The sequence below is a fragment of the Tenrec ecaudatus genome, chromosome 13 (genome assembly GCF_050624435.1).
Source record: "Tenrec ecaudatus isolate mTenEca1 chromosome 13, mTenEca1.hap1, whole genome shotgun sequence".
NCBI lineage: Eukaryota > Metazoa > Chordata > Mammalia > Afrosoricida > Tenrecidae > Tenrec > Tenrec ecaudatus.
This window is the reverse complement of record NC_134542.1, coordinates 126,819,720-126,836,439: the sequence shown is the minus strand read 5'-3', so window position 1 is coordinate 126,836,439 and position 16,720 is coordinate 126,819,720. Positions and strand designations below refer to the sequence as shown.

At 49.0% G+C, this 16,720-nt stretch overlaps 1 protein-coding gene across 6 annotated transcripts in view; it reads left to right on the top strand.

Annotated features, from left to right (window-relative positions):
* The window catches only part of GLI2 (GLI family zinc finger 2), a 304,945-nt gene that overhangs the window by 180,541 nt on the left and 107,684 nt on the right, over positions 1-16,720 (top strand). The window contains exon 3 of one of the 6 annotated variants that reach the window (XM_075530224.1): positions 4,002-4,157. The exons of the other annotated variants lie outside the window; for them this stretch is intronic. Within the exon in view, the coding sequence (XP_075386339.1) occupies positions 4,002-4,157 (156 nt within the window). The remainder of the gene's footprint in view (positions 1-4,001; positions 4,158-16,720) is intronic. 6 annotated transcript variants of the gene reach the window in all.

Genomic DNA, 16,720 nt, shown 5'->3' with positions numbered 1-16,720 from the left:
CGACCCTGCTGGGCGGAACTGCACCTGTGGTTTTCTGAAAGGGAACTCTCTGGCAGCAGAGAGAGCCTGTGTCCTCCGGAGGAGGTCCTGGCACTTTGAACTGCTGACCTTGCAGTTAGCAGCCCAGCCTGTGACGGCTACGCCCCAGGGCACCCCAGCACACACTGCTCGTGCCGCCAGGAACCAGCAGTGTCCAGAGAGATCGCTTTAAATGTTCTGGGTCGTCGCCTGTGCATGCACCCCATTCACTCCGCAGAAGGCTTCCTATGGGGAAGAATGGGCTTGCTGTCAGAGTGAGGGAGGGGTGGCAGGCCTGATGAGGCCCTCTCCGCAGCAGGCTCAGGGGGTGGTTGCCTAGCACCTAGCCATCCTTCAATACGCTCCATTCACGTTTAAGGCAAGGGAGGGTTCGGTTCCCCAAGCACGTCCAGTCTGGGCAGAACCCCTTCCCTAACCCCGAGTCTCAATCTCAGCCCTGAACCCTGGGTTTCCTCCACCCTTTCTCCTCCAGGCCCCAATTCTGCCCCAGGGACGGGAGACCAGTGAAGCTGTTTTGCCTACATAAGAAGCAAGGCTTGCCACGTTACCAGTCATACCCTGGAACCCACCACGTGGGGAAAGCAAGGAAGCCGAGTTGAGGACGAGGTTAGGACAATTGAGATGTTTGCGGGAATAAGATGGCACATGTCTGCCCCCAGCTGACTGATGTCTTCTCGATCAGTATTATGCTCTGAACTGTTGAGAATGAAAACTTTCGATGTGAGGTGAGATTGAGCTCAGTTCCACGTATTGAAGAATGATTTCCACCGTCAGACACAAGAACCTTTAGGGTGGAGATGAACTTTTCTGAAGGGCTACATTCTTGGAACTACCAATATTTGGGGGAAATGTGGGAGGAAAGTCCATGAACGTGGGCTTCCATGTTACCATAGTAATGTGGATTCGGTGCCTTGGTTTCCGTCGGACAGATGGGTTAGCAGCACTCGCCTTTCAGGATGGTTAGTGGACTCCTGGGCAGATCCTGTAAGACATCTGGCACCATGTGACACCCACGGAAGTCCTCGCTTGAAGGATCGAAGGTGACCCTTTCAAGAAGGGCAACTCAAATTCAGGGTCCCTGGGCCTGGCTCCCAAGTGCCCTGAAGTTACCTGTGTCACATGCACAAGTGCTGCAGAGGCTGGTCTGAGTGAGGCTGGTCCCACACCTTTCCCCTGGGCCTCACCAACGTGGGGGGATGGGTCAGGCGAGCTGGCAGCAGCATGACCCATGGCATGATGAGGTGGGGCCAGGGAGCCAGCGAGCCACCCAAAGATACAGGCCAGGTACAAGGAATCCCAACTGTATAAATGCAGAGTGGAGAGATAAACAAAAGTTTAAAACCCCAAACCCACCGCCATCAAATCAATTCCCACTCTTAAGGACTACCTAAGATACAGCAGAGCTGCCCCTTCAAGGCTGTCAATCTTTGTAGAAGCAGAAAGCCTCGTCTTTCTGCCAAAGAGCAGCTGGTGGGCTTAAACTTCTGGCCTGGCGATTCTCAGCCCAGTGTGTAACCTCCTGTGCCATCAGGGTCGGGTGATAGAGCTTGGAACCTTAGACAGTTCACCCCACATTGGGGTTTTATTGACTGTGCATCCACAACCAGTCTCTGGAATGGCTCTGGCTGCCGCAGCAACTTCAATCTTTCTAGAGAGGTATTCACTTCTAGAAGGGAAGGGGGTAAAGTCAGAGAGAGGTCAGGGACTTCTGGTAAAATCCCCAGCTCGGGGCACCAGAGGGAGGCCTGAGGCACTGAGATTGGAGGGGATGGAGAAGCAGTCTGCCCAGCCGTACTTCCCAGACAAGGAGAGAGCTCAGGTAAAGGACAATACCGTCGTCTTGGGACCCAGTGCTACTAAACCTTATGGGTAATGGGTTTTGCATCCCCTGGGTAATAGGAGACACCAAGAAATGAGGGCATTACTAAGTGAGTCCCTCACCTCCTTGGCCCCATTCAGCAGACTCGGAGGAAGGACATTGCCCGGCATAGAGCTGCGTGTGAATTTAATGGGGTTTCCAGCTAAACCGTCCATCAAATTTACGACCGTGCCTGTCTCCTGACCTTCCCCCTTCACACATTCTTTTCAGAAATGAAGCTGTGTGCAGGCTGTGCGGTGTCACTTCGCCCACACTGGAGATATACAGCCGGGGGCCTGAGTCGAGACGGTGGATTTAATCAGATTGGGCCCCGCACTCCAGCCTCCCTTAAGCCAGGTGACATTAGAGTAGCCGCTGCAGCCATTGGATGCGGGCAGGCCAGAGGCGGTGGATACCTGCCGTGCCAGTCCCTCGCCTAGACCCACACCTGACTGAGGCTGGAAGGCGGGATCCCCCTTGTCTATTCACCGCCCCCAGCCTCATTGGCATCTGCACTCATTACCACCTTCCTGGCCCTGGAGCCTGCCCCATCCATCTCCAGCTCTCACGCTAGGAAGGCCCCAGTCTCTTCTCCCGCCCTTTCCGGCCACCAGTCCTACAGCCCTGCAAGTCCCAGCTGCACTCTTACCTCCTCCAGGACATCTGCCTTCTTGTCTTCCCCCCAATAGGAAAGTTGCCCTTCTCTGAATGGTGAGAGTGCTGGGAAGGACAAGCCCCCCACCCTGCCCCCTCCAGCCTGCTGTGTTCTCCATCTGCGTGTCCACAGCAGGCTCCCCGTCACCCACAGACTCCTCCCTGTACTCAGCCTCAGCACTCACCGCCCCTGCTCCAGGCTTAGACTGTGGTTTCATTTCCAGCCCCAATGCCCTCCCGACCTCACACAGAGCAGCCTCTCGTCCCAAGAACATCCCCTTCTTGGGCCTGGCATGCCAGTCTTGTGGTGTCAGGGCTCTGGAGAGACTGCCCTTGGGCAGCGTCCTGCACCTGGCTGCCCTCTGGTTCCCTTGCCCTCCCTCCAGCCACTCTCCTCCTGCTCCTCTTGTCCCCTTGTGGGGGCAGCATGTGCCTTGGCCTCCGGAGCCCGTGATTCTCTCCCTGGCTGCCTGGAAGGCCTGGGTGGCAGCCATAGCAACAGACGGCGCTCCGCGCCCACTTGGACAAACAGATCTCAGAGGTGGCTGCTGGGGCAGGCAGGCACCCGGCGTGAGAAACTGGAACAATCAAATGGTCTGTGCGTCCTGGAAGCCTGCGCCCCCTCCCCTCTGTTGGGCGGATGACACTCAGACGGGGAAGGAGTGGCTGTCTGGCAGCACCACCCCTGTCGGGTATGGGAGGGTTGCTCATTAGTGTCCAGATCTCTTATTTTCACATAGCACCAGCACCAGCGGGAGGAAGAGCCTGGCCTTTTCCGTCGGAGGCTCTAAAAGCACAGCCATGGGGGAATCCCCATTTCCGGAGCAGCTGTTAAGTGCCAGATCTTGCTCCCAGTTCACACACAGCCCCTAGCCTGCACTTTGTCTAAGTTTCCGACCGGCAGCCACGTGGCAGCTACTTTTCAGACAGCTCACTCGGGCCGCTTTGAGGACCGGCCATACAAGGGGGCTGGTTAGGTGACTGCCAGGATTTAGGGAGGGATCAGGAAGATTTTGGTCCTGGGGTGGTACAGTGAGTTACCCAGCAGGCACCTCGGAAGAAAGGCCTGGCAACGTACTTCTGAAAACTCAGCCCCAGAGAATGCCACGAAGCCCAGTTCTGCTGTGGCCCACCTAGGGCTCACTCGACTGCAGTTAACTGCCGAGGCTGTATTCGGGTGATGCAGGCAGGGTATTGAGATGTGACCAGCCCCAAGCCTCATCTGGGAGGTGAGCTCAGTGGAAGAAGGGAGACTGGGCTGGTGTGTGCTGGGTAGATGCTAGAGCTTCCCCTGTGGGAGGCACAGTTCAGTAGGTGTAGGGAGGAGAGAGGCCTCCCCTGAGGGGTGGACAGATAGCTTGGGGCTCAGGAGAGAGGCCCGAGCCCAGTGTGCAGCTGCAGACCCAGGCCAAGTCTACCCATCTGAGAACCATGTTCTTTGTCTCTGTAGGAGGTAGCGACTGTACAGCGCAGTCCTCTCTTCTTAACCCCCTGAGCCTGCTCCCCGGTGGATTCCTCAGAGCATTGAAAGAAGGTAGCACCCTGCCCTTCCTGAAAACGTCCGATTGCAAGTGGTGGAGGTTGGAAGATTCCCCAGCCTTCGGATGTGAGCAAGCCTGTCATTGTGCTGTTCCTAACGTCTCTCTGCTTCCCCAGCCCCCAGGCTTGAATCTGAATAATGCCCGGCAAATTGGATCAATTCCAGGCAGTCTCCAGTCTGTCAGTATCACCCTCTCGAAGGCCTGGCTGGCCTGCCTGTGGGTTTTCCCAAAGGCTGTAGTAACCGGCAGTGAAAGCTGTGTGTAGCCAGCTCCCTGTCGCTGGTGCCACTCGGGAAAGGGCACTCTTTGAGGTCAGCCTGAGTCAACTTGTACCATTTACTTTGGAGTATTTCAAAGGAGGTGGAGCACACGCCAATCATCATGAGGCTAATCAGAAGTGAGGGTCTGTGTACACAGCCATCCTTGTTGCCAGTATTCCCAAGCAGGGTGCTGTTTGTCTGGGCCACGATTTGCATGCGCTTGATGGATTGCCGGGGTCGGGGAATCTCCTCCTTGGGAAACAGTGGAGTGGTAGCTGAGTACACTCTTAAGAGGAAGGGGCACACTAGGACCAGCGTTTGCCCAGGTCCTTGAGCGTCAGGCCAGCCTAAAGTGGTGCTAGATCAATGTGACAGGCAGCTAAGAAGCTGTGGCTGGCGTTGGCTCACTGGCCCTTTCATTGCCCCACTCGGATGGGGACCACTGGCAAGTCTGCTCCAAAGCAGGCAGGGAGGGTGGCAGTGGCTGAGATGCCGCTAGCAGGAGCCAGCCTCTGAGCGAGCGCGTGCCAGGCTCAATGACCTGCCGCTCAGTTCAAGCTTGCCGAAGTGACCTTGCCTGGCCCAGCCTTGCCTGATGCCTCGTAATTCCCTCCCCGGTCACGTGCCTCCTTTCTGCCGGCTGGTTGTCGGGCGAGAGGTGGGAGGAAAAGGCCCAGGGTAAACAGTTCCAGTTGCCCAAATGCCCTGTCGTTTTCAGCGGGGAGGGAGATGTTTTTGGTTTTGCTTCTGGTGTTTTTCTGGTGTGGCTGAGGCACCTGTTGACACCATTTTTCCGCTTGATGGTACATCACCCCCGAGCATTAGGAATCAGCCCGAATGTTTTGAATTCACTCCTTTTGAAACATGCTGCCTTCATTTCCCTCTCCTTGGTTTTCATGACTGTTTCCTCCAAGGACACAAAGGGCGTAGTGTGATTTAGGGGCAGGGCCCCCAGCAGGTGGAGAGACCCAGACCACAGAGGCATACCCACTAAGAAGCTGGGATCCAGGAGAGAAATATGCCTGCTTGTGGGTGTTTGCTCAGGAGAGGCACTGAGATTTTTTTTTTTAATTTATAATCATTTTATTGGGGGCTCTGACAACGTTTGTTATAATCCATACATCAATTGTAGCTGACATATCTATACATATATTCCATCGTTCTTTTCTAGACCTTTAATTTCCATCGAGCCCTTGGCATCAGCTCCTCTTTTTTTCCCTCCCTGCCCCCACCCCCAACCCTTGTGGCCCCTTGATAGACTGTAGATTGTTATTTATTTTCAAATCTCACACTGGGCGGTCTCCCTTCCCCTCTGGTTTCTGTTTTCTTCCCCATGTCTGGGGGTGTGTGGCTATGTGCCATTCATTGCGATCTGTCCCCTCTCCTCTCCCCCCTCCCCCCTACACTTTGGTAACTCTATTTATATGCCTGTTCCTAGGTTCCATGTGTTGTGAGTTTTATCGCTTGCCTATATCTGTGTACATGCTCCCTTTTAGTCTAGATTGGGAGGCAGCCTTGGGGTCATGATAGTGGAGGCTGGGGAAGGTGAGGAGGCCTCCAGGGATCAGAGGTATATTGTGTGATTCATTGGTGCTCAACCGCACCCTGATTGACTCATCCCCTCCCCGTGACCCCTCTGGGGGGAGATGTTCTATTATCTATCTGTAGATGGGCTTTGGGTCTCTCTTCCATTCTCACCAATGCAGTTTTGTTTGTTTGTTTACTATTTGTTGTAAGTCTTCTGATGCCCTTGCCCAGTCTCAGTGACACCTCACGATCGCATTGGCTGGTGTGCTTCTTCCATGTGGGCTTGTTGCTTCACTGTTGGATGGCCGCTTGTTTACCTTCAAGCCTTTAAGACCCCAGACACTTTATCTTTTCATAGCCGGGCACCATTCTCTGTCTTCACCACATCTGCTTATACACTCATTTTGTCTTCAGCAATCCTGTGTGTGTATGTGGGGTGGGGGGTGGGGTGGGAGTTGGGAGCATCATAGAATGCCAATTTGTTAGAACAAAGTGTTCTTGTATTGAGGGAAGGTATGAACTGAGGCCGGAGGCCCATCTGCAGCTTCAGTGTATTGCCTTATAAATATATGTACATAGGCCAATAATACCACTAGTGTTATGGATTAATGTATTTGCATAAGTGCACACCTCTGTTAATCTCCCTATCCATGCCTTTGCTCCCTAGAGCTTGCCTCTGTTTCCTTTTGCCTCCTCCTGCCCCGCCATCACTTTCCCCTTCTTCCACCTCTTAGTGCTTCCTCTCCACTAGCTTGGTGTTGCTCTAATACCCCCAGGATCTCTACCCTCTCCTAGATGCTGGTTCGATTTCCCTAGTTGTTCCCCTGTCCATGACGATGTCCACTCACCACACCCTTCTCCCCACCTCCTTCTTACCCCTCTGCCTTCCAGGGCCATTGGCCCCATTTGCCTTCTCCCCGGGCTTCCCTCCATGTCCAACCCATATAATCAGGCAAACCATGCATGCCTTAGTCCGAACAATAAGAAAACATAGAATTGAAGAAAGAAAAGGAGAGAGAAAGAGACCAGAGGGGGGAAAAAAACAAACCCTACATAGGTTCAGGTCTGTTTGCTGGCCCCCATGAGACCCTCTCTCCTGGTCCTGGGGGAGATCCAGGGGCTGCCCCTCCTCATCCGACATCCATTCTTGGGGCTCCTCAGGGGCTCTGTGGCTCGGCTTTACTCCAATTGCTGATCTGCTATGCTCCATTCCCACACTGCCTCCCCGCCGCGTGTCCCCACTATTGTCCCCTGTCTCCGTATGCTCCAGTTGGGGGACAACATGTCTTGAGTAGCCCCACCATCCTCTCTGAGAAGCTGAGATTTTTATTGCTATCAGTACTCGGAACCTTACGAGGTTTTTTTTTGAGAACTGTGATAAAGCTGTTATTCACGACACTAGTTTTTGCTGACTGGCTCTCTTGTGCAGAGTCGCCATCCTTTGTGGGTCCAGTCTGGGGCTTGGCTTCGCAGTGAAGATCCGGACGGACTCCTCAGAGCAAGCAGTGACTCGTCTCAGCCAGCATGGACTGAGGCCTCGGTGGCATTTCCTTTCTTCCAAGTGAAGCAAACACTTCACAGACTTGTCAGCAGTTCTCTCTGTTGATGCTTGAAGTTGAGCTGCCTGCCAGGCCCAGGCCCAACACTGAACCGAGTCTCCCTCTCCCTAGGGTGGGAAGGCATCTGAGTTTTGTAGTGCCACTGCAAGAAACATACCACAAGTAGACAGCTTTAAAGATCAGAAATGTGTGCTTTTCTCTAATGAGGGACTAGACTCAGAACCTCCTGGGTATGCATTAAATAATGGAACAATGAAAAAGGAACACACCTATAAATTCATGTTGCATATTTGGGTTGGGGCAGGAGGGGAGATGGTACACAATTCAGCCCATAACAGCAGCGTAGAGTGAAGCAGGCCAGGTTCGATCATTCTGAAGGATTTAAGCAGGAAAGGGCCAGTGTGTCTGTCCCCAGGGAAATGGAACTCCTGAAGCTCTCAGGGAGAAGAGTGGATTGCTCACAGAAAAGCCCCCCCCCTGTCTTAACCCTTTCCTGTCAGAAAGTTGGGGAGGGAGGGAGCTATTTTAACCTGGTAAGTAAGTATTCTAAGGAAACTTAAATGGCTCTGACCTTTGCATCTTTTTTTAAAAAATCATCTTGTTAGGGGCTCATACAACTCTTATCACAATCCATACATCCATCAATTGTGTAAAGCACACTTGTATATTCAATGCCCTCATCATTCTCAAAACATCCGCTCTCCACCCAAGCCCCTGGCATCAGCTCCTCATTTTCTCCCCTCCCTCTCCACACACTCCTCCCTCATGAACTCTCGATGATTTACAAACTATTATTTTGTCATATCTTGCACTGTCTAACGTCTCCCTTCACCCATTTTTCTGTTGTCTGTTCCCCAGGGAGGAGGTTATATGCAGATCCTTGTAATCGGTTCCCCCTTTCCAATCCACCCTCCCTCCACCCTCCCAGTATCATTGCCACTCACACCGCTTGTCCTGAAGGGATCATCCGCCCTGGATTCCCTGTGTTTCCAGTTCCTATCTGTCCCAGTGTACATCCTCTGGTCTGGCCAGAGTTGCAAGGGAGAATCGGGATCCTGATAGTGGGGAGGGGAGGAGGAAGCATTTAGGAAAGTTGTATGTTTCATCGTTGCTACACTGCACCCTGACTGTCTCATCTCCTTCCGAGACCCTTCTGTAAGGGGATGTCCAGTGGCCTACCAATGGGCTTTGGGTCTCCACTCTGCACTCCCCGCCCCCTCAGTCACAGTGGTAGGATTTTTTTTCTTGCCTTTGCATCTCATCTTCTCTGTCGTTGTGTGCTGTGAAGTGACTCCAGTTCTTAGCGACCCTGTATGAAAGGTTAGCACTGCCTCCATCTGGTTTCCTAGACCATAATAATCATGGTGATGATGAGCGCAGTTTGCCAAGCCTTCTTCCAGGATGGATTCAAACTCCCAACTTTGGGCTGAGTCACTGAACGTTTCTCCAGTGCTCATCTTGCTACCTGCTCTTTCCGGCACTTTCAACCAGCCCTCAGAGGGGGCTGCCAGGGGCGCACCTCGGCAAGTTTAGGTGCAAGTGGAAGACCAACATTTTTATATTTGTTTTGTATTTTATATTAGGAATCGTTTTCTATCATTATATATTATATGAGACAATATATTCATATATTGTGTGATATTGTATAAAGCCCTTGTTCTGGAGCATGAGAAATGAGTGAGGAACTAAAATTAATGTGTGTGCGCGATATCAAACGATTAGGAACATACTTCTCGGGCATTTGGGCTAGGCGAAGTGTTCTTAGACTTGATGCGAAACCTATGACCTCAAATGAAAAAATATAACAGTTTACATCAAAGTAATTCTTTTCTTTGAAAAATATCCTATTAAGAATATGGAAAGATATTCTATAGACTGGAAGAAAAGACAAGGGGGTATCCCCGCCAAAATGAAACTTTTCTTTCAAAGCTATGTATTTAATCTTTAGCACCTTCAAAGTACTCTCTATTCCACTTAATACGTTTGTCAAATCTGCAATTCCATTCTTGGAAACAGTTTTCAAACTCATCTGTTTGGATGGCTGACAGCACCTCCCAAGTTTTTTGGTTTATTTTTCCTACAATTTTTTTTACTTCTATGGTGTCAAATCGCTGTCCTTTCATGTACCAACTCATTCTCAGAAACACAAAGAAGTTGCACCGAGCGAGGTCAGGTGAATTGAGGGTATGGGGCAAGAGAGGCATGCTGTTTTTTGCCAAAAACCTTTCACACTGTGATGGCTGTGTGAGCAGGTACATTGTTATGGTGGCAAAATCAGTCCCCCATCTGCCACAAATCAGGCCTTTTTTGTCACACACTGTTACACAATCTTTTCAGAACCTCTAATAGAAAGCTTGATTAACAGTCTGACCCGGTTGAACGAACTCCAAACTCAATAGAAATCAACATTTTCTTCGTTTAGGAAGTTGACAGCTGTCCAGAAAGAGGTTTGGAAAGAAATTTGCTGAACCGAGCTTCTAGAAAGTCCAGATAACTTCCCCATCTCTTCAATGGTCTGTTGTCAATCTTTGAAAACAAGTGCACAAATTTTGTCCACCTTTTTGTCTGTTCGGGAAGTTGATAGACATCCAGAACAAGGTTTGTCATCAATCGACATTTCATCTTTTTGAAACAAGAAAACCAACTCATACACTTGAGTTGTTTCAAAGCGCTGCCCTTGTAAGCCATGTTCAACATCACAGCAGGTTCTGTGACATTTTCCCCAAGCAGGAACCAAAATTTCACCCCCTTACCCTATTCTCTTAAATTGGCCAACACAAAAAAACGAGGTTTGAGCAAAACTGTTTTTATAAAAATGATCATGGTGACCAGAGAGAACCTTCCCAGGTGATGCCACTACCTCACATGCACTAACTAACATGCACTAACTGAGACACACTAAATCAGACACACTAACTCACATGCACTAACTCAGACGCACTAACTCAGACACACTAACTCAGACACACTAACTCAGACACACTAACTCACACGCACTAACTCACACGCACTAACTCACACGCACTAACACATGCACTAACTCACGCGCACTAACTCACACGCACTAACTCACATGCACTAACACATGCACTAACTCACACGCACTAACTCAGATACACTAACACATGCACTAACTCAGACGCACTAACTCACATGCACTAACACATGCACTGACTCACATGCACTAACTCACATGTACTAACAGAAGCACTAACTCACATGCAGTAACACATGTACTAACTCACATGCACTAACTCACATGCACTAACTCACATGCACTAACTCACACACACTAACTCACAAGCACTAACACAAGCACTACCTCACATGCACTACCTCACATGCACTACCTCACATGCACTAACTCACACACACTAACTCACATGCATTAACTCAGACACACTAACTCAGACACACTGACTCACATGCACTAACTGAGACACACTAAATCAGACGCACTAACTCACATGCACTACCTCACATGCACTAACTCAGATACACTAACTCAGATACACTAACTCACACGCACTAACTCACATGCACTAACTCACGCACTGACTCACACGCACTAACTCACGCACTAACTCACACGCACTAATTCACACGCACTAACTCACACGCACTAACTCACACACTAACTCACACGCACTAACTCACACGCACTAACTCACACGCACTAACTCACACACTAACTCACACGCACTAACTCACACGCACTAACTCAGACACACTAAATCACACACTAACTCACACGCACTAACTCACACGCACTAACTCATGCACTAACTCACACGCACTAATTCACACGCACTAACTCACACGCACTAACTCACACACTAACTCACACGCACTAACTCACACGCACTAACTCACACGCACTAACTCACACACTAACTCACACGCACTAACTCACACGCACTAACTCAGACACACTAAATCACACACTAACTCACACGCACTAACTCACACGCACTAACTCACACGCACTAACTCACACGCACTAACTCACACGCACTAACTCAGATACACTAACACATGCACTAACTCACATGCACTAACTCAGACACACTAGCTCAAACGCACTAACTCACATGCACTAACTCAGACGCACTAACTCAGACGCACTAACTCAGTTGCACTAACTCACATGCACTAGCACATGCACTAACTCACATGCACTAACTCAGACACACTGACTCACATGCACGAACTCAGACACACTAACTCAGTTGCACTAACCCAGATGCACTAACTCAGATACACTACCTCAAACGCACTAACTCACATGCACCAATTCAGAGTCAGTTGCTTGACGCTCGCCTACAGGAAAAATAGGTACTCCCAATGCTCCACTCAGTGCGGCACCATTGCGGTTGCTGGGGGGTACCCCCTTGTCCTTTCACACCAACTAGAACGTATAAACACTCTGAAAACCCAACATTAAAATAAAGCAATCAAATTAGAAAACAGGCGAGACATATAAAGAGATATTTCATGCACTGAAGATCATAGACCTATTCGCTATCAACTATATTGTGACCTGACATTTCATACCTGAACAATAGTAAAACCTCTTTCTGATTGTTTTGTACATTTTAATGACATGCGTCTAGCCAAGGTGTGAGGTGAGAGTAACACTGGGTGTGAGGACTAAAGTTATAGGCCAGCTCTCCTGGGCCAAAGTTCCCAGTGGCTTGACGGTTCTATATTGATGTAATCTGGGAGTTGTGCGGTGATGTAGCCAGCCTCCATTTTCATATGCTTGTCTTGGTAAGTAAGGAGCAGGTGTGCACAGATGGGAAATAGCTTATGAGAAAATGTCCAGCCTCATTAGCTATCCAGATTATGCAAGCTAAAACCACAATAACCTGTCACTACAAACCCATCAGAATGACCTTAAAAACATAATGGCAAGCCAAATGCTGGTGTGAATATGAAGAAACCAGAATGCGTCTACACTAATTGTAGAATACAAAATGGTACAGCCATTCTGGAAAACAGTTTGGCAGTTTGTTAAAAAACTATATTTGCAATGACCATATGACCTGGAAAACTGTATTCTTTCAGCATTTCTCCCAGAGAAATGAAAATTTATGTTCACACAAAAACCTCTACACAAATGTTCATAACAGCTGTTTCATAATTGCTCCAAACTAGAAACAGTGTAGATGTCTTTTAGTGGGGTAGTGGTTAAATAGATGTTTGTCTACTCGGACTTTGTCTAGCTGAATTGTATCCCATGGTATCAAACAACTACCCTGTTTGCCCAAAAATAAGACAGTGTCTTATATGAATTTTTGCTCCCAAAGATGCGCTATGTCTTATTTTCAGGGGATGTCTTATTTTTACACGAAGAAGAATACGGCACACATTTACTGTTCAACAAAAAAAAGAAAAAGGAAATTTATTACCTATATACGGTATGGTAGTAGTTGTCATCACAAACCAGCATAACCAGACAAACTGTGAATCCTACAGTATCAAGAATTTCTTTGTACTATCATTATTTCCATGTATAACAATCTATGGTACATTTACTCATACTTCCTGTCTGCTCCGGCTGCACCAAGGCCAACAGTGAGCTGCATGCCCGCCTCTACAGTCTAGAGTCCAGAGTTATGGTAGCTTCAGGGGGAGCTTATTATCGGGGAGGTCTATTATCGGGGGGATGCCTTATATTTCGGGGAGAGGCAAAACTGTAAGTAGGTCTTATTTGGGGGGGATGTCTTACTTGCAGGGAAACACGGTACTGATAGAGGCAATAACTTTTTTGGATTTCCAAGGAATTTTTATTGAGTAAAAATGCCAGCCCCCAAATATTATAAACTGGATGTTTCCATTTATATAATACTTAAATTTCTATTGTGGGGAAAATGCACAACAAAACAAACAATTGCAAAGTTTTCTATAGAGACCATTCAGTGGTGTGGATTATATTTTCAAGCTATGCGATCTTCTCAGTATCTTTTACTCAATTAGTCCTCCCTCATGCATGATACGTCAATGTCCCCTAAGTAGAAACTCTCCTGCTGGTCGTGGCTCCTCCCCCTGGTAACCAACCACCAATAATCTTTCGTGTCTATGCTGTTGTCAGGTACCAGCCAGTCAGTTCCAACTCATAACCACACTACATACAACAGAGCAAGACACTTCCTGTCTCGCTCCATTTTCCCAGTTGTTATATTTGATCCTGTCATTGCTACCACTATGTCCATCCATCTCCTTGAGGGCCTTTCTCGTTCTGACTCTCTACTTTACCAGGCATGATGTCCTCGGTGTTAGTCTGGGTACATTAGAGAAACAAATCCAAAGAAACTCATATATGTATAAGAGAGCGTTTTATGTAAAGGGGAAGGGTACATTCAGAAAGCATCCCAACCCAGTGATGTCCAAGCCCACAAGTCCAACAGTAGCCCATATGTCTGACACCAATCTACAAAGTCCTCCTCGATCTTACAAAACACATGCAATGACACTGACTGCAGGAGGAAAGCCGAATCAATGAGCGTGTAAGCATCTCAGCGCTGGCAAGGGTCTCCATGGCTGCTCCAGCACCCAGGGCTGCATCAGGGTAGGTCCATGTGGCTTCTCTTCAAGGATATCTTGCAGGAAGTGAGTCTTGCCAGCTGATGCAGGGAATTGGCTAAGGCAGCTGCACCCTGATCCGACCATCATAAAGCAAGAGATCCAAGAACTTGAAAGGCGAGCCATTTATCTCTCCGCTCTTCAATCCATCCCACATGTGTTTATCGGCCAGGTTGGCACAATAAACCTTAACTATCTCATCCTCCTACATGGACTAGCCCTTCCTGGTAAAACATCCAAAGTACTGAGATGTCGTCTCGCCATCCTCACTTCTGGCTGTGCTTCTTCCGACCCAGATCTGCTTGTTCTTCTGGCCGTCTGTTATGATGTCAGTATTTGCCCCTCATCTGGATACCTCACTGGTGTAGGCCCACCCTGTCGTTTGGTGCGAGGACAGAGATTTCAGCTAGAAGAGCCGTGTCGAGGAATTCACTGCGTCACAGCCCACCCATGGTTCTTCCAGCAGTTGTTCTTTTCATACACTTATTAACGCGGTTAATCAAAGGTTAATTTACTCCCTCTTTCACAGTGACATCTTCGGCAATTAGTTTTTACAGTCACAATTAACCCTACTAACCATCACTCACAGCTGATTTATATCATTCTATCAGCATATTCTTGCCGTCTCTTCCCCAGACCCAGCAAAAGGAAACTATTCCATGGGGGTTGCCCCTTGCCCCACTCATTCTGAGACTAAACACACCTGTGAACGTGTCAATGGCAGCCACTTCATGCATCATCTCCCCCTGTTTTACCGATCCAATTTCTAAATTGCCTGTCAATCCAGTACTTTGTGGAAATGAGCATGCGCCTAATCTGAAGGACCCCCTATTCCTATTGAAATGTTCAGCATCTGCAGCCAAACAAGTGTAAGCCATTGGATAGATTCCAGCCATTTACACCAGCTCCCAGCATCAGACCTCTTTTTTACATCTGGCTCAATTCTGGTCAACTCAGCCTGAGCCGACCAAGCTACGGCAAATGAGCCGCAAACTTGAACATCATCACATCTTCCTATCCTCAGACCAGCTTGCTCTTTCTTTCACCCTCTCTGTCATTTCTACCTCCCATGGGCTAGGATGGTGCCCAGCATCTCAGGAAACTTCCTAAACTTCAGACCAGTCAGCCCTTCCTCTTCTCTGTCGGCTCTAGTCTTTGTGGACCAGGCCATCTAGTACCCATGGGATATGGTCAAACTCAGCCTGTCTCCTCTTAGCGCACTGCCCCTACTTTTACCCCACAAGTGCTGGCTCAATTAGAAGGGAGTTTTCTCCAGTGGGCATGAATATTTCTTGTCTCCGGCTAGAAATTAGACTAAAAAGCAGTGGTACTTGCCCGTAAAGTCCCTTCCTCCAAATGCAAACATCCTATTCTCTTGGTAGTTGGGGTGAGCCTACATGCCTTCAAATGGAAATTTCCTGAAGGTAAAAGTTCTCTGTCCTTCCTTAGGGGGACTAGTCTCTTCTGACAATATGTCCAAAGTATGTGAGACAAAATCTTGCCATCCTAGCTTCTGTCCTTACTTCTTCCAACACAGATCTGCGTATACGCTTAGCAGTTCATAGCACTTTCAGTATTCTCCCGCACCACAATTCAAATGCATCTAATGTTACTCGGTGTCCAGCTTTCACATGCATATGATGGGGCGGGTGCACCTTAGTCTTCAAAGAAACGTCCTTGCTCTTCAATACCCTAAAGAGGTCTTGCGCAGCAGATTCACCTAATGCAACTCATCATTTGGTCTCTTGACTGCTGCGTCCATGAGCATTGATTGTGGACCCAAGTAAGACAAAAGCCTTAACAACTTCAGCCTTTTCTCCATTTATCATGACGTTTCCTGTTGGTCCAGGTGGGAGGATTTGTGCCTTCCCTCCGTTTAGCGGTGATCCACACTGAAGGCTACGATCCTGAATCTTCCTCAGCAAGGGCTTCAATCCCTCCTCTCTTTCAGCAAGCAAGGTTGTGTCCTCTGCATATCGCCAATTGCCACTAAGCCTTCCTCCCACCCTGATGCCACACTCTTCTTCATGTAATCCAGCCTGTCTGATGATTTCAAGCTCAGCGACTAGACGGAAGAGGTGTGGTGAGAGGATACCACCCTGACGCACACTGTTCCTGAGTTTAAACCCTGCAGTATTCCTGTAAGGTCTCTCTCTCGGGGCTAAGGAAGTCCATTAACGCTTGCCCAGGAGAGCCAGCATAGGACAAAGCTGGATTTGCCCATCCCTGATGCTCGCTACCCAACATTCCCTTGTTCTGTTGATCCATGTTGAAGTTCAGAAGAGCACAGTGAAGTGTTCTGGAATTCCCATCCTTCTCAAGGTGATGCCCAGTTGAGTGCCTTCCGGCAGGCGGCTGGCTTGCAGAGTAGGAAGCCCTCGGGGCACGTGTCCATTCTAGAGGAGCTTTGTAGCATGGAGCCAAGCAGGGCAGAGGCCAAAGGGCCTTGTGGCTCCGAGGCTGAGGACCAGAGAGAACTGTGCCTTCCGGCATGCCTAAGAAGAGGGCTGTCTCCATATTGTGCTTTTCTGATCCTAGTGGTAACCAGAGCCTTTCCCTATTAAACCCCTGTTAACTGTATTGTTTGTGAGTTCTGCGTGGCTATTGCCATAGATTATCAAACCCGGTAAAGATATTGAGCGTCATGGGAAAGGACCGTTGGTGTCAGATAGGATAAAGGAGGGTGGAGGCATAGCT